This window comes from Calidris pugnax, unplaced genomic scaffold (assembly GCF_001431845.1).
Source record: "Calidris pugnax isolate Ruff unplaced genomic scaffold, ASM143184v1 scaffold178, whole genome shotgun sequence".
NCBI classification, from domain to species: domain Eukaryota; kingdom Metazoa; phylum Chordata; class Aves; order Charadriiformes; family Scolopacidae; genus Calidris; species Calidris pugnax.
The window spans coordinates 2,185,940-2,199,922 of record NW_015090986.1 but is presented as its reverse complement, the minus strand read 5'-3'; the positions used below and the strand labels follow the sequence as shown (position 1 = coordinate 2,199,922).

Below are 13,983 nucleotides of genomic sequence, written 5' to 3'. Positions count from 1 at the left end.
AAAAAAAATCTAATGTCTCCAGTATTTAGTGAAATTACCAAGTACAATTGACTAGCACAACTGCATCAGTGATCTAGGGCTGAGAATTGATGCTAGAGTAATGTCACAGACAAGTGGAATGCTCCATACTCAAAAGAGAGAAGTAGCAATATGTTTTATTGAGGTAAAATAATAGTTTGCCAGAGTTCAATAAATCTGATGGAATTTAACAAAGTTTAACAGTGGTTTGACAAGGTTCAATAAGTTTGATGACAAGGTTCACTCTATTAATTAGTCATGGAAGAAACATATAAAGGAAAATTGAGTTAGAGTGATTCACACAGAGTCAGGAGATGCAAAGAGTAGGGAAGCCGCTCCTGTTAAGTGACAAGGTTCAGAGAGAACCTCTATGCTTGCTAAACCCCTTATGGAGCCTAGTTTGGCTAGGTCTAATCTTAGTCTCAGATTTGGACAACGGTTTATGCCTAATGGAATTATCTGTGCTGTGTTTGTAATTATATTGAATACCTTTAGGATTAGTAATATCCCAATTAGTACTATTTCATGACTATCAATTCAGCATGCTATCAGTCACTTGCAGAGGATCCGTCGTGGGTAAGGGATCTCACTGCCAGGGGTATGGAAGGGTCTTAGTCTCAGGTAAGGAATCTCAAACCTTGAGAGGTGTCCCTGCTGAAGGGGAGAGTCACCTGGGCTGCAATCCAGCTACAGCTCAGGGAGAGCTCCGGTTTGGCCCATCCTGATGGTAATATTTATAGGGCAAAGCAGTTGGCTGCTAGTCAGTGATATAGACAAGACAGATGCCTTCAATTTAGCTCTGGCATCTTGTTCTGTATGTTGGTTATGTTGCATTTTTGGGTTTTGAAACCACCTTTTGAAATATTTTTTTCTGTGGCACCTTCTCTCCCGTGAGCCAGGAGCTTCCCAGCTCGCAGGTCCACCACATGGCCTGAGGCTGGTTGCTCCTCAGTCAGCCTGAACCAGAGTGTGGCTGGGCATCAAGCGTGCCCCTCGCAGCTAAGGACAGAATTATTCAGAGCAGGCTGGGTGTTTGCACAGCCCAGGCTGAGACTGCAAGGTCTTTGATAGTTACCAGTGGGGATTCAAAGAGGACAAGAGAATTTTCAGGTGATTGACAGGAAAAAAATATATAAACTCTCTAACAAGTGGGCAGAGACTGCAGACCGGTCAGTCTGTCTGTAATTCAGGGGGCAAGGGGAAATGTAGCAAACAGTCAAATAAAAAACATGCAGGTACTTAGAAGAGAATGAAGAATGACCATCATGGACTTAAAAATAAAAAATAAAACCCAAATTTTGTGAGTAGGTAAGATGTTATATATTCTGGCATCAAAATTGACAATCCTTGCAAATAAGCCAAGGTAACACAAACTGAACTAAACTATTAATAAGAGAAGTACTGTCAAACACTCTTAGTATGGTGTTCCAGCCATTTACCTAAGGTGTGCTGTCAAAGAGGAGACACAGACCAAAATGAGGTCAGAGCATCCTCTCTTTGGACTAGTACTATATGATGTTTGTGTTAATTGCTTGCATGAAGGAAGAGAGATAATGAAGATGCAGAAAGAATTAGAGAAAAGATGCAGAGGAATTTGCAGATGGCATTAAGGAGGAAGGGACTGGAAGTATGGTGGAAGAGTTCAGACTGATCTTAAAAATCAGGGAAATTATTTCCTAAGTTAAGGAATAATCAGAAGTGTAAGTTTAAGGGATGTCTGACTATACAGAAGAATCTGGGATTGTACATGATCACAGAATGAGGTAACAATATCATATTGTAAAATCAGGCAAATATCATACAGGGATAAATAAATGAGAATTTTAACTGTAAGATATGTGAAATATTTCTTCTGCTGGGAATAAATAAGGCCTGCAGTACCAAGCCCAGTTTTGGACATCACAACTCAGAAAGGAGGAAGTCTGTAAAACAGTAATAGGAATTATCAAAGATATAGAAAATATGGCTTATAAAGAAAGAATGCAGAAATGGCAGCTCTTTTATACAGAGCAAAGTCTGGGGCAAGAACTTGCAGAAATCTTCGGCTATGTAAAGGCAGCAGTAAAGACGAAAGAAAGAAATTTTTTACACAACCAATGTAGGACAGAGCAATGTGTTTAGACTATGGAATGTATTTTAGAATCTGAAAAGGCTTCTTAAGAGCAAGGAAAAGTAACCGCTGGAATAGACTTCCCATAGACGTTGCGGGATCCTCACTGCATATTGGATAAACATCCATCAAGAATGACTTCAATATGGCAGGAGAGAGAGATCCACAAAGATATAAAAATAACCTAGTCCATTTTACAGGATCTCATAATTATGATCTCTCTATAAATAGCAGAAAACTATCATTTCACGGTACTTAGTAAGTGGTATGTGATATGATGAAAGGACTTGATTATGATCACCTGATTCAATCTCCCTGTCCATTAGTCTAAGCTATACATTTACTGAAACATCTGTCAGTTCCTTTAAAAGCCACTTGACAGTCCTCATATGTAAGGAATTTGGTATTCTCTCACTTGGGGAACTCTCCTGTGATTTCTGAAAGATTTGTGAAACTTTCCTCTTCACTACTTAGTAATTTTGCAGTGGGATTGCAACCTGTTTTGTACTTAATGGAGAAGTTCTTTTACCTTTGGAAAGCTTTTTTTTTTTTTTTTTCCAGTTGCTGTCACAACATCCTTTTAAATAGCAATATCTTTGGCTAAGTGAATGGAAGGATTCATGTCCTTATGTCAGATGTGCTTCTGTTGAAGGCTGAAGCTAAGCTTAGGTCTAACATTAAATTAAAATTGCCTTTTTAATTGATAGATCGGTATTTCTGAGGACAAGCCACTTCTAATAGTGACCTGGCTCAGAGTTTTTAATGACATAGTTAGGAAAGCCCATTGATCTGATTAGAGCTCAATCGGCTGTAGCTCAGGCAACGCATCTACCACCCACATTAAATAGCTGTTCTTTCAGCACCTCTTGATGTAATTGTTTAGCTTTTGTTGATTTATCGTTCGAGTTAGATGTACTCAATAATGCACTAGATGATTGCTAACTGGAGTTCTTGTTGGGGGGAAATTACTGCAATTTTATATGAATTGAAGTACACTTGAGCTGTATAATCAGTTATATTTAACTAATTTAAATATCTGATTTGGTAATACTCAGTTTCTTAATAAAGTTTTAGAAAGGCTCTCTAAAAATTGTTATGTATGTATAAAGACTAAGTTAAAATTAATTCTCTAGATTCAGTAAAACAGTAGACATGATTATAGCAGCAGAGCAAGATCACTAATAGTTATTACATTCATAGGAGTTTTTTTCTTTTTAAGAAATCAGTAATATGGTGGCAGCTGTATTACAGAGAGAATGAAATACGATGTTAACTTTGTCCCACCATGCAGTATCCAACCACACACCACCCAGCTAAACCTGATTGTCTGTACTTAAAATACATACTGATCACACACTTAAACAAGATTTTTCTGCTATCCTTGTTTGGGCACTCTGACTTACAGCAATTCTGATGCAACTCTGCAAGAACATCCTTTTTTCTCCTAGCATACTCAATCCAGCTTTTAGTTCTCCTCATGCTTCCAGTTCTTCTGAGAGTCTTTTAGAATGTGGGAGGTGTAGTCCCTGAAGTCATCTGACATAAGTACATTCTTATTATTGCTTATTATTACAAATAAACAAATTCTTTGAGATCTTTTGTCTGTACAATCAGATTTATCTCCACAGATGCACTAGTTCAAGACCCAAGATTAACTGAAAATGTTGTTTTCCATTCCATCATTTGTGGTGCAAGCAAAGAATGTTTGACATCTTCCTCTCTGTTCAACCATGCAATTTGAAGATCTGAAAACAGACAAAAGAAAGCAAGTGAAGATGATAAGTTGAATAAAAAGGTGTTTTGAAGAGATCCAATCCAGTCTCTTAATAAGAGATTGCCAGTGTTTTCATTCCAAACTTAGAATCCTTAAAACTAGCTAGTTCTTAGTTGAATCTTAGTTTTAAAGCCATCTCAGTTTCATAGAGGTTCCTATTTCTGAAGTGCCTGTGCACTCCTGTGGCTTTTGTTGGTGCCCCAAAGCCTTTCAGGAGTGAGTGGTTTGGTGGCCGTTTCGGATGGCAAAGCCCGATTCAACGCCAGGGGAGTGTTTGTTTTCCAACGTGGCACCTGGTGGCTTTGCCTTGGTGCACTCACCCTCAGTCTGGTGGGTGAGCTTGCGATGGAAAACATGTGCTGGAATAACAGCAGACCTCTGCTCAGGTGGGAGTGGGTAACATCAAACCATTTGACATCATCAAGCTTAATGTATTAAATAAACCAAGCACAGGACTCATCTCGCACACCCGTGTACAGTCACCCCCAGGCACCAGCAGAGTAAAGCCCAGGGAACCACCTCATTCCTTCCCACCTGTAGGACTCGGGTCCCACCAGGAGCAGCTCCACCTCAGCCATCTCCTGCCTCTGCGTGGGGCTGGACTTCCACCCTCCTCCCCAAGTGCCTCCACGTGCTGGATGGCAGAAAAGTGAGCTCATGCACTGCTCCCCTCCCATCCTAAAAGCAAGGCTTCACCTTTGCCAGCATGGTCACAATCCTGGTTGGCCTGCTCCAAGTCTTTGTACACTTACCAGCCGAGCACACTAGTGGGAGATGCTGCCCTAAGAGCCACAGGTCCCAAGGGGCCAACAGTCCCAATGCAGGAGACTGAAGTTCCTCTAGGACAGCCTCTTTCTTCCATATGGTATTGCTCCTGTAACAGCATGGCTTCCAGACACTGGCAATGCGGGATGGCCTTTGTAAGGAGGCTGTGATACCCCCTTATCAAATTCCTTGTAGCTGTAGAGTTATACGCCTTACAGAAAAGTAATAAAATCTCGCTTAGGCCGAAGAAATGAAGGGCATATCCACTACCTTGCTGACATGGAAACATTCTTTATTTAGATCTTTTCCATGGATTTGAAATTTAAGTTGCACCTCACAAAGAGCTTTCAATATTGGATACCCTTCTGCTTTCTACTTACCATTAATTTCTTCTGCGAAGAAAAAAATATTAGTCAAAGGTATGGATGCAAAAAGTAGGGAAGCGCGATTCCAGCTGTCCATTCATCAATGCCCATGCCCTAAATACAACCTTGTGCTCCTGAACTCCAGTTCATGCTCCAGTAGACTGCACTTTTGGGTTAGAAGCTCTGATATACTTTCTGTAGCTTCTGCTGATGTCCCCTAGCAATTGCAATTTAGCTTGATTAGTTCATCATTTTCAATGATAGCATTACAAAAAAAAAAAAAGACTTACCCATGCCACCTGCCACAATCTCCACCACAGCCGTGGTGCAGGAGGATGCACTCCGGAAGGATGAGCCCAGGGCTCAAAATCCTCACAGAAACGCCCCCGGCAGAATGCCTGGTTGTCACACAACAGCTCGGAGACTGGGGGATCCCCCTCCCCTTACACCTCCAGACAGGGAGACTGAGCCCTGCTCCCAGGGGGATCTGCGTGTGCATTGACCCCACAGCAACCACCCTGAGCTGGACCCACAGGGCACACAAGTGCCCTCTGAAGCCCCCTGGAAGCGGGCAGAGCTCTGCCCCACACCCCTGGTGTTCAACGCCGCGTTTCTTCTATTTGGTGCTGTAAAGCTTCTGAGTTAGCATTGCTCCAAAAGTAGCTCAAATACCTTTTTTGAAGGCATTTAAGTAGCACTAGGGTTCAACCAGATGCTCTGGGAGTTAAAAAAATGACCTGGTTTATGACTGCGTCATATCTTTCAGATCTTACTACTTATTGAAACGTTTTCCAGATTTAGTTCTTCCAGTCCTGTTTCTTTTGACTTCTCTGCACCACCAGTATCTGCCTCTGTGAATTGCATGCATAGGGCTATTATACACCTGGATTTCTCCAAGTTTTTCCTTTCAGTCCAATTTTGTTTGGCTTTAATATGAGAATTTTTACTGTCTGGGCTGCTGTTGGCCTTAGAATTCCTATTTTCTAGCGTTAATACTGGGTAGCAGATCACAGGCTGTACCCGAGTGCAAGCCAGATGTGCAGTGCCTGTCACAAACTGCAGCTGGTATGGCCTTCTGAGAGCAGGCACCTCCCCTGCAAACACAGGAATTAACACAAGCAGAGATCACACTGGCCCCTCTAGCACCAAGCTGTTCCTTACTCGTGTGCGATGCAGCCCTCCCGTACATCTCGGGACAGAAACACTGCAGAAAATACACGGCAACTCACCGTGTGCACACACTGCCCTTCCCAAATGGAAACCTTCCTCAGGTTTCACCCCAGCACAGGACAAACCACCACAGAGTTTCAAAACCGTCAGGACACTCACCTTTTTTTTCCACAAAGTCTCAGGATAAACTCGACAAATGGAATAAAGCTGCATTGCCTAAAGAACTCCACCGAGTTAAACCTTCCTCTGCAGAAATAGGGTAATTCAGAGGAGAGGTAGGTTGGTTAATTAAAAAAAAAAAAGAAAAAGTGTCACATCTCAGCCAAGACTTGGGCAGAATGCAAACGTCAAAATCTGATCTGAAAATAACAGCTTCCAGTAGTGGTCTGTCTTTGTTGCAGAAAGTACTATTTGACTTTTTTCTAGTAAGCTTACATGGATGTGGGGGGGGGGTGGTTTGTAACACGAAAGGGAAATATACCTAGAGGAAATGTAAACTGATAAAGATTTGTTTCTATACATGAGTCGCTTTGGTTTTTTTGACTGATACTCTTCAATGAGCTGAAGTTTTATAGCACAGCTGCACACTGAAAATGCAACTGGATACACAGGAAACCAGGTACACAGCCGATTAACTATTGCAGTCTTGCAGAAGTTTAAGGTAATAACTCAGTTTAGTACGTTACTCAGTTTTTCTCACTCCCTGAAAAAAACCCAACCAACAAACCCAACACAGCACAGTTTGTTAGAACCATGTACTTGCTGTGCTGCAGTGTTAATTTAGCTAAAAGTTCTTTCCTTTCCTGGATGTTTCTGCTTCGCTCAAAATAATCAATCACATATATATTAAAGCATTTTAAGCTTTACCTTGCTCTTCTGCTTTTATTAGTAACACTTATCTATAACCTTAATATTTAATGTTTCTGTACCTGCTCAGTGATTTGTGTTACGAGAGTATCTACTAATCTGTCTGCCTTTCTAAGGCAGAGTCAACTGTCTCAGCACTTCATAACAGACAAACACCTGAACTAGCATCTGCTGTCTTGGTTGCTTTATACAATTAACATAATTAATTTATATCTGTGGGTTGTTTGTTCCCCCCCCCTCCCCTATCAACTGCCTCTGATTCCTTCCTGAAATTATGGCATAATATTGTGGGGTAGTCTTTGCAAGTATATATACGCAAATACTCAACATTCTTATTTCTTTCCTTATTACTATCCACAAAGAATGTTTGACTTAGTCTGAATGAAGTTTCTAAACCTATTTCAGTATTCATTTAAATCACTATGATTATTTACCACAAAGTACAAGCAGAACATCACACTGTTGCATGGCACGAAAACGAATGGAAGGCTCTCTTGTCCCACACTTTGTGACACAGGAAGGACAACATGATTCATGGCATTACTACATCTCCGGCAGTATTTTCTTCTTCAAGCTTCTTCATTTTCCCAGAAATTTGTTCTCTAGATCAATTAAAGATACCCAATGATGTCAGTATGTGTTGGGAGCAACAGCAGGAACAGTACCTATAATAACCTTTAAACTTCCCTGGGATGGTATTTTGTCACATAAAAGAAAAAAAAAATCTTCCATCTACTCTAAGAATAAGATGCCTTTTATGTGGGGGAAAGCGTAACTGAACTACCTTAATTTTCACTTCCACCACACTAGAATAGCTCAAGTACACATTTGGGTCCTTGTATTTATATACATATTTTCCATTTTGCCATTGTCCTTCTCAAAATTTAACAGTGTTCAACTCTGTTCAAAGTTAAGTGGTGGTAATTTTCGTCTAAAGTTACGTGAGGACAAAGGAGACGACAAAGTAACACAAATCAAGAAGCTTCATAAGAGATAGTGTCAGAAATTGTGAAGAACTGTAGTTCAGTTGTCCCTGTCTTACAGACTCACTCTCAGCATTTACAGAGGAGCAAAGGGAAGCGCTTCTTTATTCCAAAATAATTAGCTTAATGAAAACTTAAAAAATAAACTTAAAATCCCCCAGCAACCAATATACCACCCTTACTTTGGTACACGTAAGTTAAAAGATGTTAAAAACACTGTGTGTGGCTCCTCCAGGAAGGTCACAAGTCATATGTGCCATATCCTTCCCCCTCAAACAGACCAGCTCTCCTCAGTAGCTATTTAAACACCAGTAACTACTTCTAGGCATTATATAAAAGAAAATCTTGGCAGGCATGTGCCATTCGTTGCATGTAGTTATTTTATTTTCACTATCCAAACTCAAAAGAAATGCACAGTTAAGTTTCAGGTATCAACACACAGTTTTCTAAAAAATATCCCTTTCATGTTCTCTTCAGGAAACGACGTGTTCAAATGCTTGCAGTCCCACCATAAGTAGCAGGTGTTTTCTTCCCCCCACCCCCTCCCTAAAGGGACTTTTTCTACTTTAATATAAAGTATCATAAACCTCTCATTCAAAAAGCATAATTCGGAAAGAAACTTCTTAGCCAAACACCTTTTCAAAATTGCTGTCTGGCATGGCACAACCTTAAGCACTTTCTTTTGGTATAGTAATTCTTGCGTTTTTCAGTCAGGTTAGGTCTCTGTGAGTGTTTTAGATTTAAGGCAGACAATGCACAGTTTAGAAATACATCAGCACATATTTGTCATGGTATGGCATTTTAAATATACATCAATTTTTCATAAATCATTGTGCATTTCACATTTCGGAAAGCTTCTTCAGTGTTGAGCATCAGCCATTACACATCAGTCGTCTTGTTCTTCTGCACTTCTGCTTCTGCTCTCAGAACTCCATCCTCTGGGTGTTTGTGATCATACATTGCTGTAAAATTTGCTTTCTTTACCAGAGATACATTTCTCCATACTTCAAACAGCAACATACATTTCAAGGCAGCTAATTGGTCAACATCTCAACTAAATGCAACAACGGAATACTTATTAAAATCTTGAAAAAAATTAAAACAATTTTTTACATATCTTTTTACAGTTATATTCATCTGTGCAATTAGTAATCATTACCTCAACTATGGAAGCTTTTAATCAACACTAGGACTTGACAAGAATCTGGGGTTCTTTTCCTGAAAATTCATTCCTCCTCTGGCTTACTACATGACTGTTGCAAGGTTGTGGAATATATTTATAAACTAATGTTGAAACTTAACATCTTTATACCCATAGACGACAAGCCAATATTATACTACATATAATACTTGTTTGCAGAGATTCCATAAGATATATTACTTACAGAAAAGTTCTTTCACTTCAAATATAAGTGCAAAGTAGTTAATATTTTAATTCTACATTGTAGCAGCAGTCAGGTATGCATAAACCATCACTTTTTCTACAAAAAAAATCATCACAGCATTTTGGGTAGCATAATGATTACACTGAAGTATGACAAATGCAATGCCAACTGAAGAAAGCTTCTACACCAAAGAACAGAGTCTGTTAATACAAAGGCTATATAAAAATACAGCATTATACGATGCTACTGTAGGTCTGTGAGCTTTCAAAATGCAGTGTATGTATTTATTTTTTTTTTAAAAAAAGGTTACTACAATTGGCAGTGGCAAATTCAGCAAAATCACTGCATCTACCTCCTCAAGAACTTTTTAAGGAAACCACTCGGCCTGCTCCAGGACTGGAACACCGACGCTGCAGATGACCACACATCCCCTGAGAGCCCTCAGCACTATTTGGTCCTCTTCACCCAGCTAAGAACACTCGTCCTGAAGGATCGAGCCCTTTGCACAGACAGGCTTATCACCAAAGACTGTTATGTTTCTGACCAACAGCACAAAATTACACAGCAGTGTAACAATATGGCTTTCTCTAAAAATTATAAAGTATTAAAGTGAAAAAAAAAAAATTCCACAAGAAACTTAAAAATTATCCTTGAGTTCAACACTATATTTATGCAATCAAATAGACTATGTAATCAGTCATACTGTAGTAGAACAAGAAAAAGACTTTTTATTCACTTGAAAAAATAGCAGACTGGAAGATCTCTTCATTGCATTACACAAACTTCCCTGAGAATTTTACATAAATTATGTTTAGTCTACTATATTGGAAACCAGTTAGCTACTGAGTGTCATACACTGCAATTTTACATAATTCCTGCATATGTTATCCCAGCTAAAATGCTGTTTCAATGCTTTAAAGCTTCATCTTCTTTTGTTACAAAAAATACCCACACACAACAGAGACTACAACTGCAAAGACATCTTTTGCACAAAATTTTAAATCTTCAAAGCAATGTATAGAAACAGAAAAAACACATGTTAAATTGAACAAAGCACTTTAAAGTTCTTTGCAGCTTAAAAACTGATTATCAAATTAGTTTAAAAAATTAACTATGCAAGTGCTTGGTGGCAAGAAATCCAACAGAAGTTTTACTAAATGCAGTGAGAAGAAAGAGGGCTGATGCTGCCCTCCCTGTTTAGCAGTCTCCCGTATTATAAAAAAATCATAATTTTGTATGAGTGATTATGGGAGAGAAACATCATAGTGGTAAAAAACACTGCTATACTGGCACTGTGTTACACCAAGTAAGGATTTTTTTATTTTTTAAAGTTGAGGTACTTAAAAATTCTGATAAAATGGATGTAGTTAACCACAAATCGTAAGGAGGCGCATCATGACAGTAACTCCTCTGTCTCACTGAGTCACCACCACAAATTTTAAAAATTAACACTTCATTTTAAATACAAAAATGGATGTCAGGTCAGCTTGCTAAGCTGTATATCCCCATAAATGAACTTCTCTCAGCAAAAGTCCAAGAAGAACAAGCATTGTACTTTGCAAACAATAATGCTTAAGTAGGAAAAAAAAATATTATTTGAACTAAAAACAAACAAAACCTGCAACTTTACTGCTTTGCGATACGAGATTATCCCCAAGTTTTATGCCTGAAGGCAAAACCGAAGAGTTGTCCATAAATTTTTGTTAGACTTATTTCAGAAGTCAAATTATACAGCGTAAGTATAATCTGTTCAGGTAGCTCTGATCTCCTTCCAGTTCTCAGCAACTGGGATCGTGTCCTTGCTCCCTGCTGAGCGTGGAGCAATTGCAATTGTGATTCCTCCTTCCAAACAGTCTTTTGTTGCGTATCATCACAGAAAGGAACAGGAGGTTACTCGAGCTTCGTTACAAAACAGACTAGATGTTGTTGTGACTGGCCGTATCTGATACTGGGCCATAAGCATTCCTTTTTCTGTCCTGGAAGGAAGGTATAAGGTGATCATCTTAACAGCAAAGCGCAGAACTGTGAAATGGAGGGCATATTCTAGATTTTTTTAATTCTGCTTTAAAAAGTTTCCAATTTATAGATACACTTATGACTGCATGAAAATTACAAAGATGGAAAGAATAAGAGAACAGTACTTAAAAGCAGAATGTTGAGCTTTTTCATATTCAGAACAAACTGAAGAAACTGCCTTGTATAAAATGGCTTCGGTTCTACTTGTTATCACTGCATCTTCAATTATATAAAGGGAATCTAATACTTACTCAGAGGAAAAGAAGAGTAAGAAAAACTCCGTAACATGTTTGCTTTTTCATTTTAAATCAAAATTTTCACATCGATGAGTAGGTTTTCTGGCTCTCCAAATTAAGAACAATTTGCTCCCTTTCCCTCAAAATACTTACAGTACATCATGCAGCCTACTATATCTCTTTGCATATATTGCTGGCTGAGAACTGATTCAGACAGGCACATTAAGTTTCCGGGTTACACAACCACTTCTATTTTGTTATACAGAGAAGCCATTTCTGCATCAATAATGAAAAAATTATAAAACTGTATTACCAAACACAAGCCCTTGTGCAATACACAAAACAGGGTGCCATGTCACTATGTACTCAGTGTGAAAAGACTAGGGCTCTTTTCTGTGCATCTCCATTTAAGCAAGGAAATACATCTTCTCATCTCTTAATCTCAATGCATTTTAAGTCACCTCTTTTTTGCATTGCCAAGTAAGGCAAATAATGGTATTGTAGACTGACCATATATTAGATTATTTTACTTAGAAAAATAATTTCTCTCCCCATTGAAAATTTCAGCGTGTTCTCATAGTAACAAATGTATCCTGATAAAGAAAACCAGCAGGATTCCTCAGTATGCAGATTGAGATAGGGTATTTGCCACACGGATTTTACTTCCAGCAAAGGTAAGATGCGCACGTGTACGTATGTCAATTATACACAGCAGACCCAGTGCCTTTGGTTCTGCATTCCAACACATCCTGTGAAGGAGGGAGGGTTTCCTCATCCCCCCATGTTGTCCCTTATATGATCCACTCGCTGAGCAAGATCCCTAAAGGTGGGGCGCTGGGTGACATTATTGTTCCAGCATTCTTTCATGATGGCATAAATCTGGAGAAGAAACAAAGAAAAATCAGTATTAGGTAAACAGATGCTACAAATAGTTAATAGCTACTTTGAACCAGTCCAAAGAACATCCAACTTAAGTTTCCAAGCAACAGGGGCACAAGAGTGTGCCTGGAGTCCTGCTATACCAATCAGTTTATCTGCTTGATCCCAATGACAGCAAGATGTGAGGACTGCTAGCTATGCTAAAGCTCTTACTATGAAAGGAGATTGTTTTTTCTTAAGTTAGTAAGGAAATTCACTCAGCTTGTTTTTGGAAGTTCTAAGAGACTTGTTATTCTGTCAAGTTTTTTTCTTCTTCCTTGCTCTTATTTTTTTGAAAGCTCAAAAATATTTAAAATGACAAATGCTTTATAAGTCTGACCAAAAATCAGGCTTACAAAGACAACAATTCTAAATTAAGCTTTCCTTGCAACGTTAACATACACTTCTCCACATTCATATTCTGAACTCTTAATTATTCTTCATCTGTATTCAGAAACAAGCCAGAAAAGTTACTCTGCAAACTGACCCCACTTCCGGAAGTAGAATGAAATGATTTTTGGAAGAGATTTCCATTACAAGAGGCATTTGGCAACAGTTTGCTCTACCAAACATGTACCTGATATCTGGTCACAAAAAAATTTGCCAAGCTCTTCAGCTGTACTCTTTTCACTAATTTAACCCAGACCATTATTACCAACTTCTTATACTTCCAACATTTTTTTAATATGCTGCTGAAGAAGACTCTGCACAGCTCACAGGAAAAAAGCGCCACTGGTTCCTTATTTTTCAGCAAACCTCTAATTCCTACCTTAGACCCAAGTCTCAAGCAGCTTGTAAGCTACAGGCATCTAGAATATTTAATATCTGTGATAACTGGCCTTTTAGGATCAAATGGGAAAGGCACAGTTTCTGATAAGAGACATTTCCATCTTGCTTTGATATCCGAAGAAATGTCACACACTGAAGCCTTTGCATTAGTTTGGATACAGTTTCAGTAAAAGAGATTACGTATTATCTTATACATGTGACATTCAGGTTATCTACAAAAAGCCAAACCTTGTGATTCAACAATTGTTGAACTCACACACATACAATGCAAGAAAGGTTACTTCAAAGAGTTCTCTTTTGATTCTCTGTAAACTCCCGCTTCTCCCATGGCTTACCTGCCCCACCGGCACCATTCCTTCTCTTGTCTGCTAGACCACTTGACCCTGATCTCTACTCTGTCTCCAGTTTTGAACGGATTATTTCTTGCATTACTGCCAAGCATGCTTGACTCTAAAGGGTTGCAACAATTGATCTGAGCTGGAAGTTAGACACGTTAAAAACAATACCTATTTTACTTATATTCCTTCGTTACTGATTCTGATTCACCTATGCAGACCTACCAGTTTGACTCAGGATGAAGTGCACCC

General features: G+C 39.0%; 1 protein-coding gene across 8 annotated transcripts in view; it reads right to left on the bottom strand.

The window, feature by feature from the left end:
- Positions 1–8,414: 8,414 nt before the first annotated feature.
- JAK2 (Janus kinase 2) overlaps positions 8,415–13,983 on the bottom strand; it is a 95,002-nt gene continuing 89,433 nt past the window's right edge. For all 8 annotated transcript variants that reach the window (XM_014953921.1, XM_014953922.1, XM_014953926.1 and 5 more), the window contains one exon: positions 8,415–12,568. In XM_014953921.1, coding sequence (XP_014809407.1) covers positions 12,461–12,568 — 108 coding nt within the window. In that variant the 3' untranslated portion in view covers positions 8,415–12,460. The remainder of the gene's footprint in view (positions 12,569–13,983) is intronic.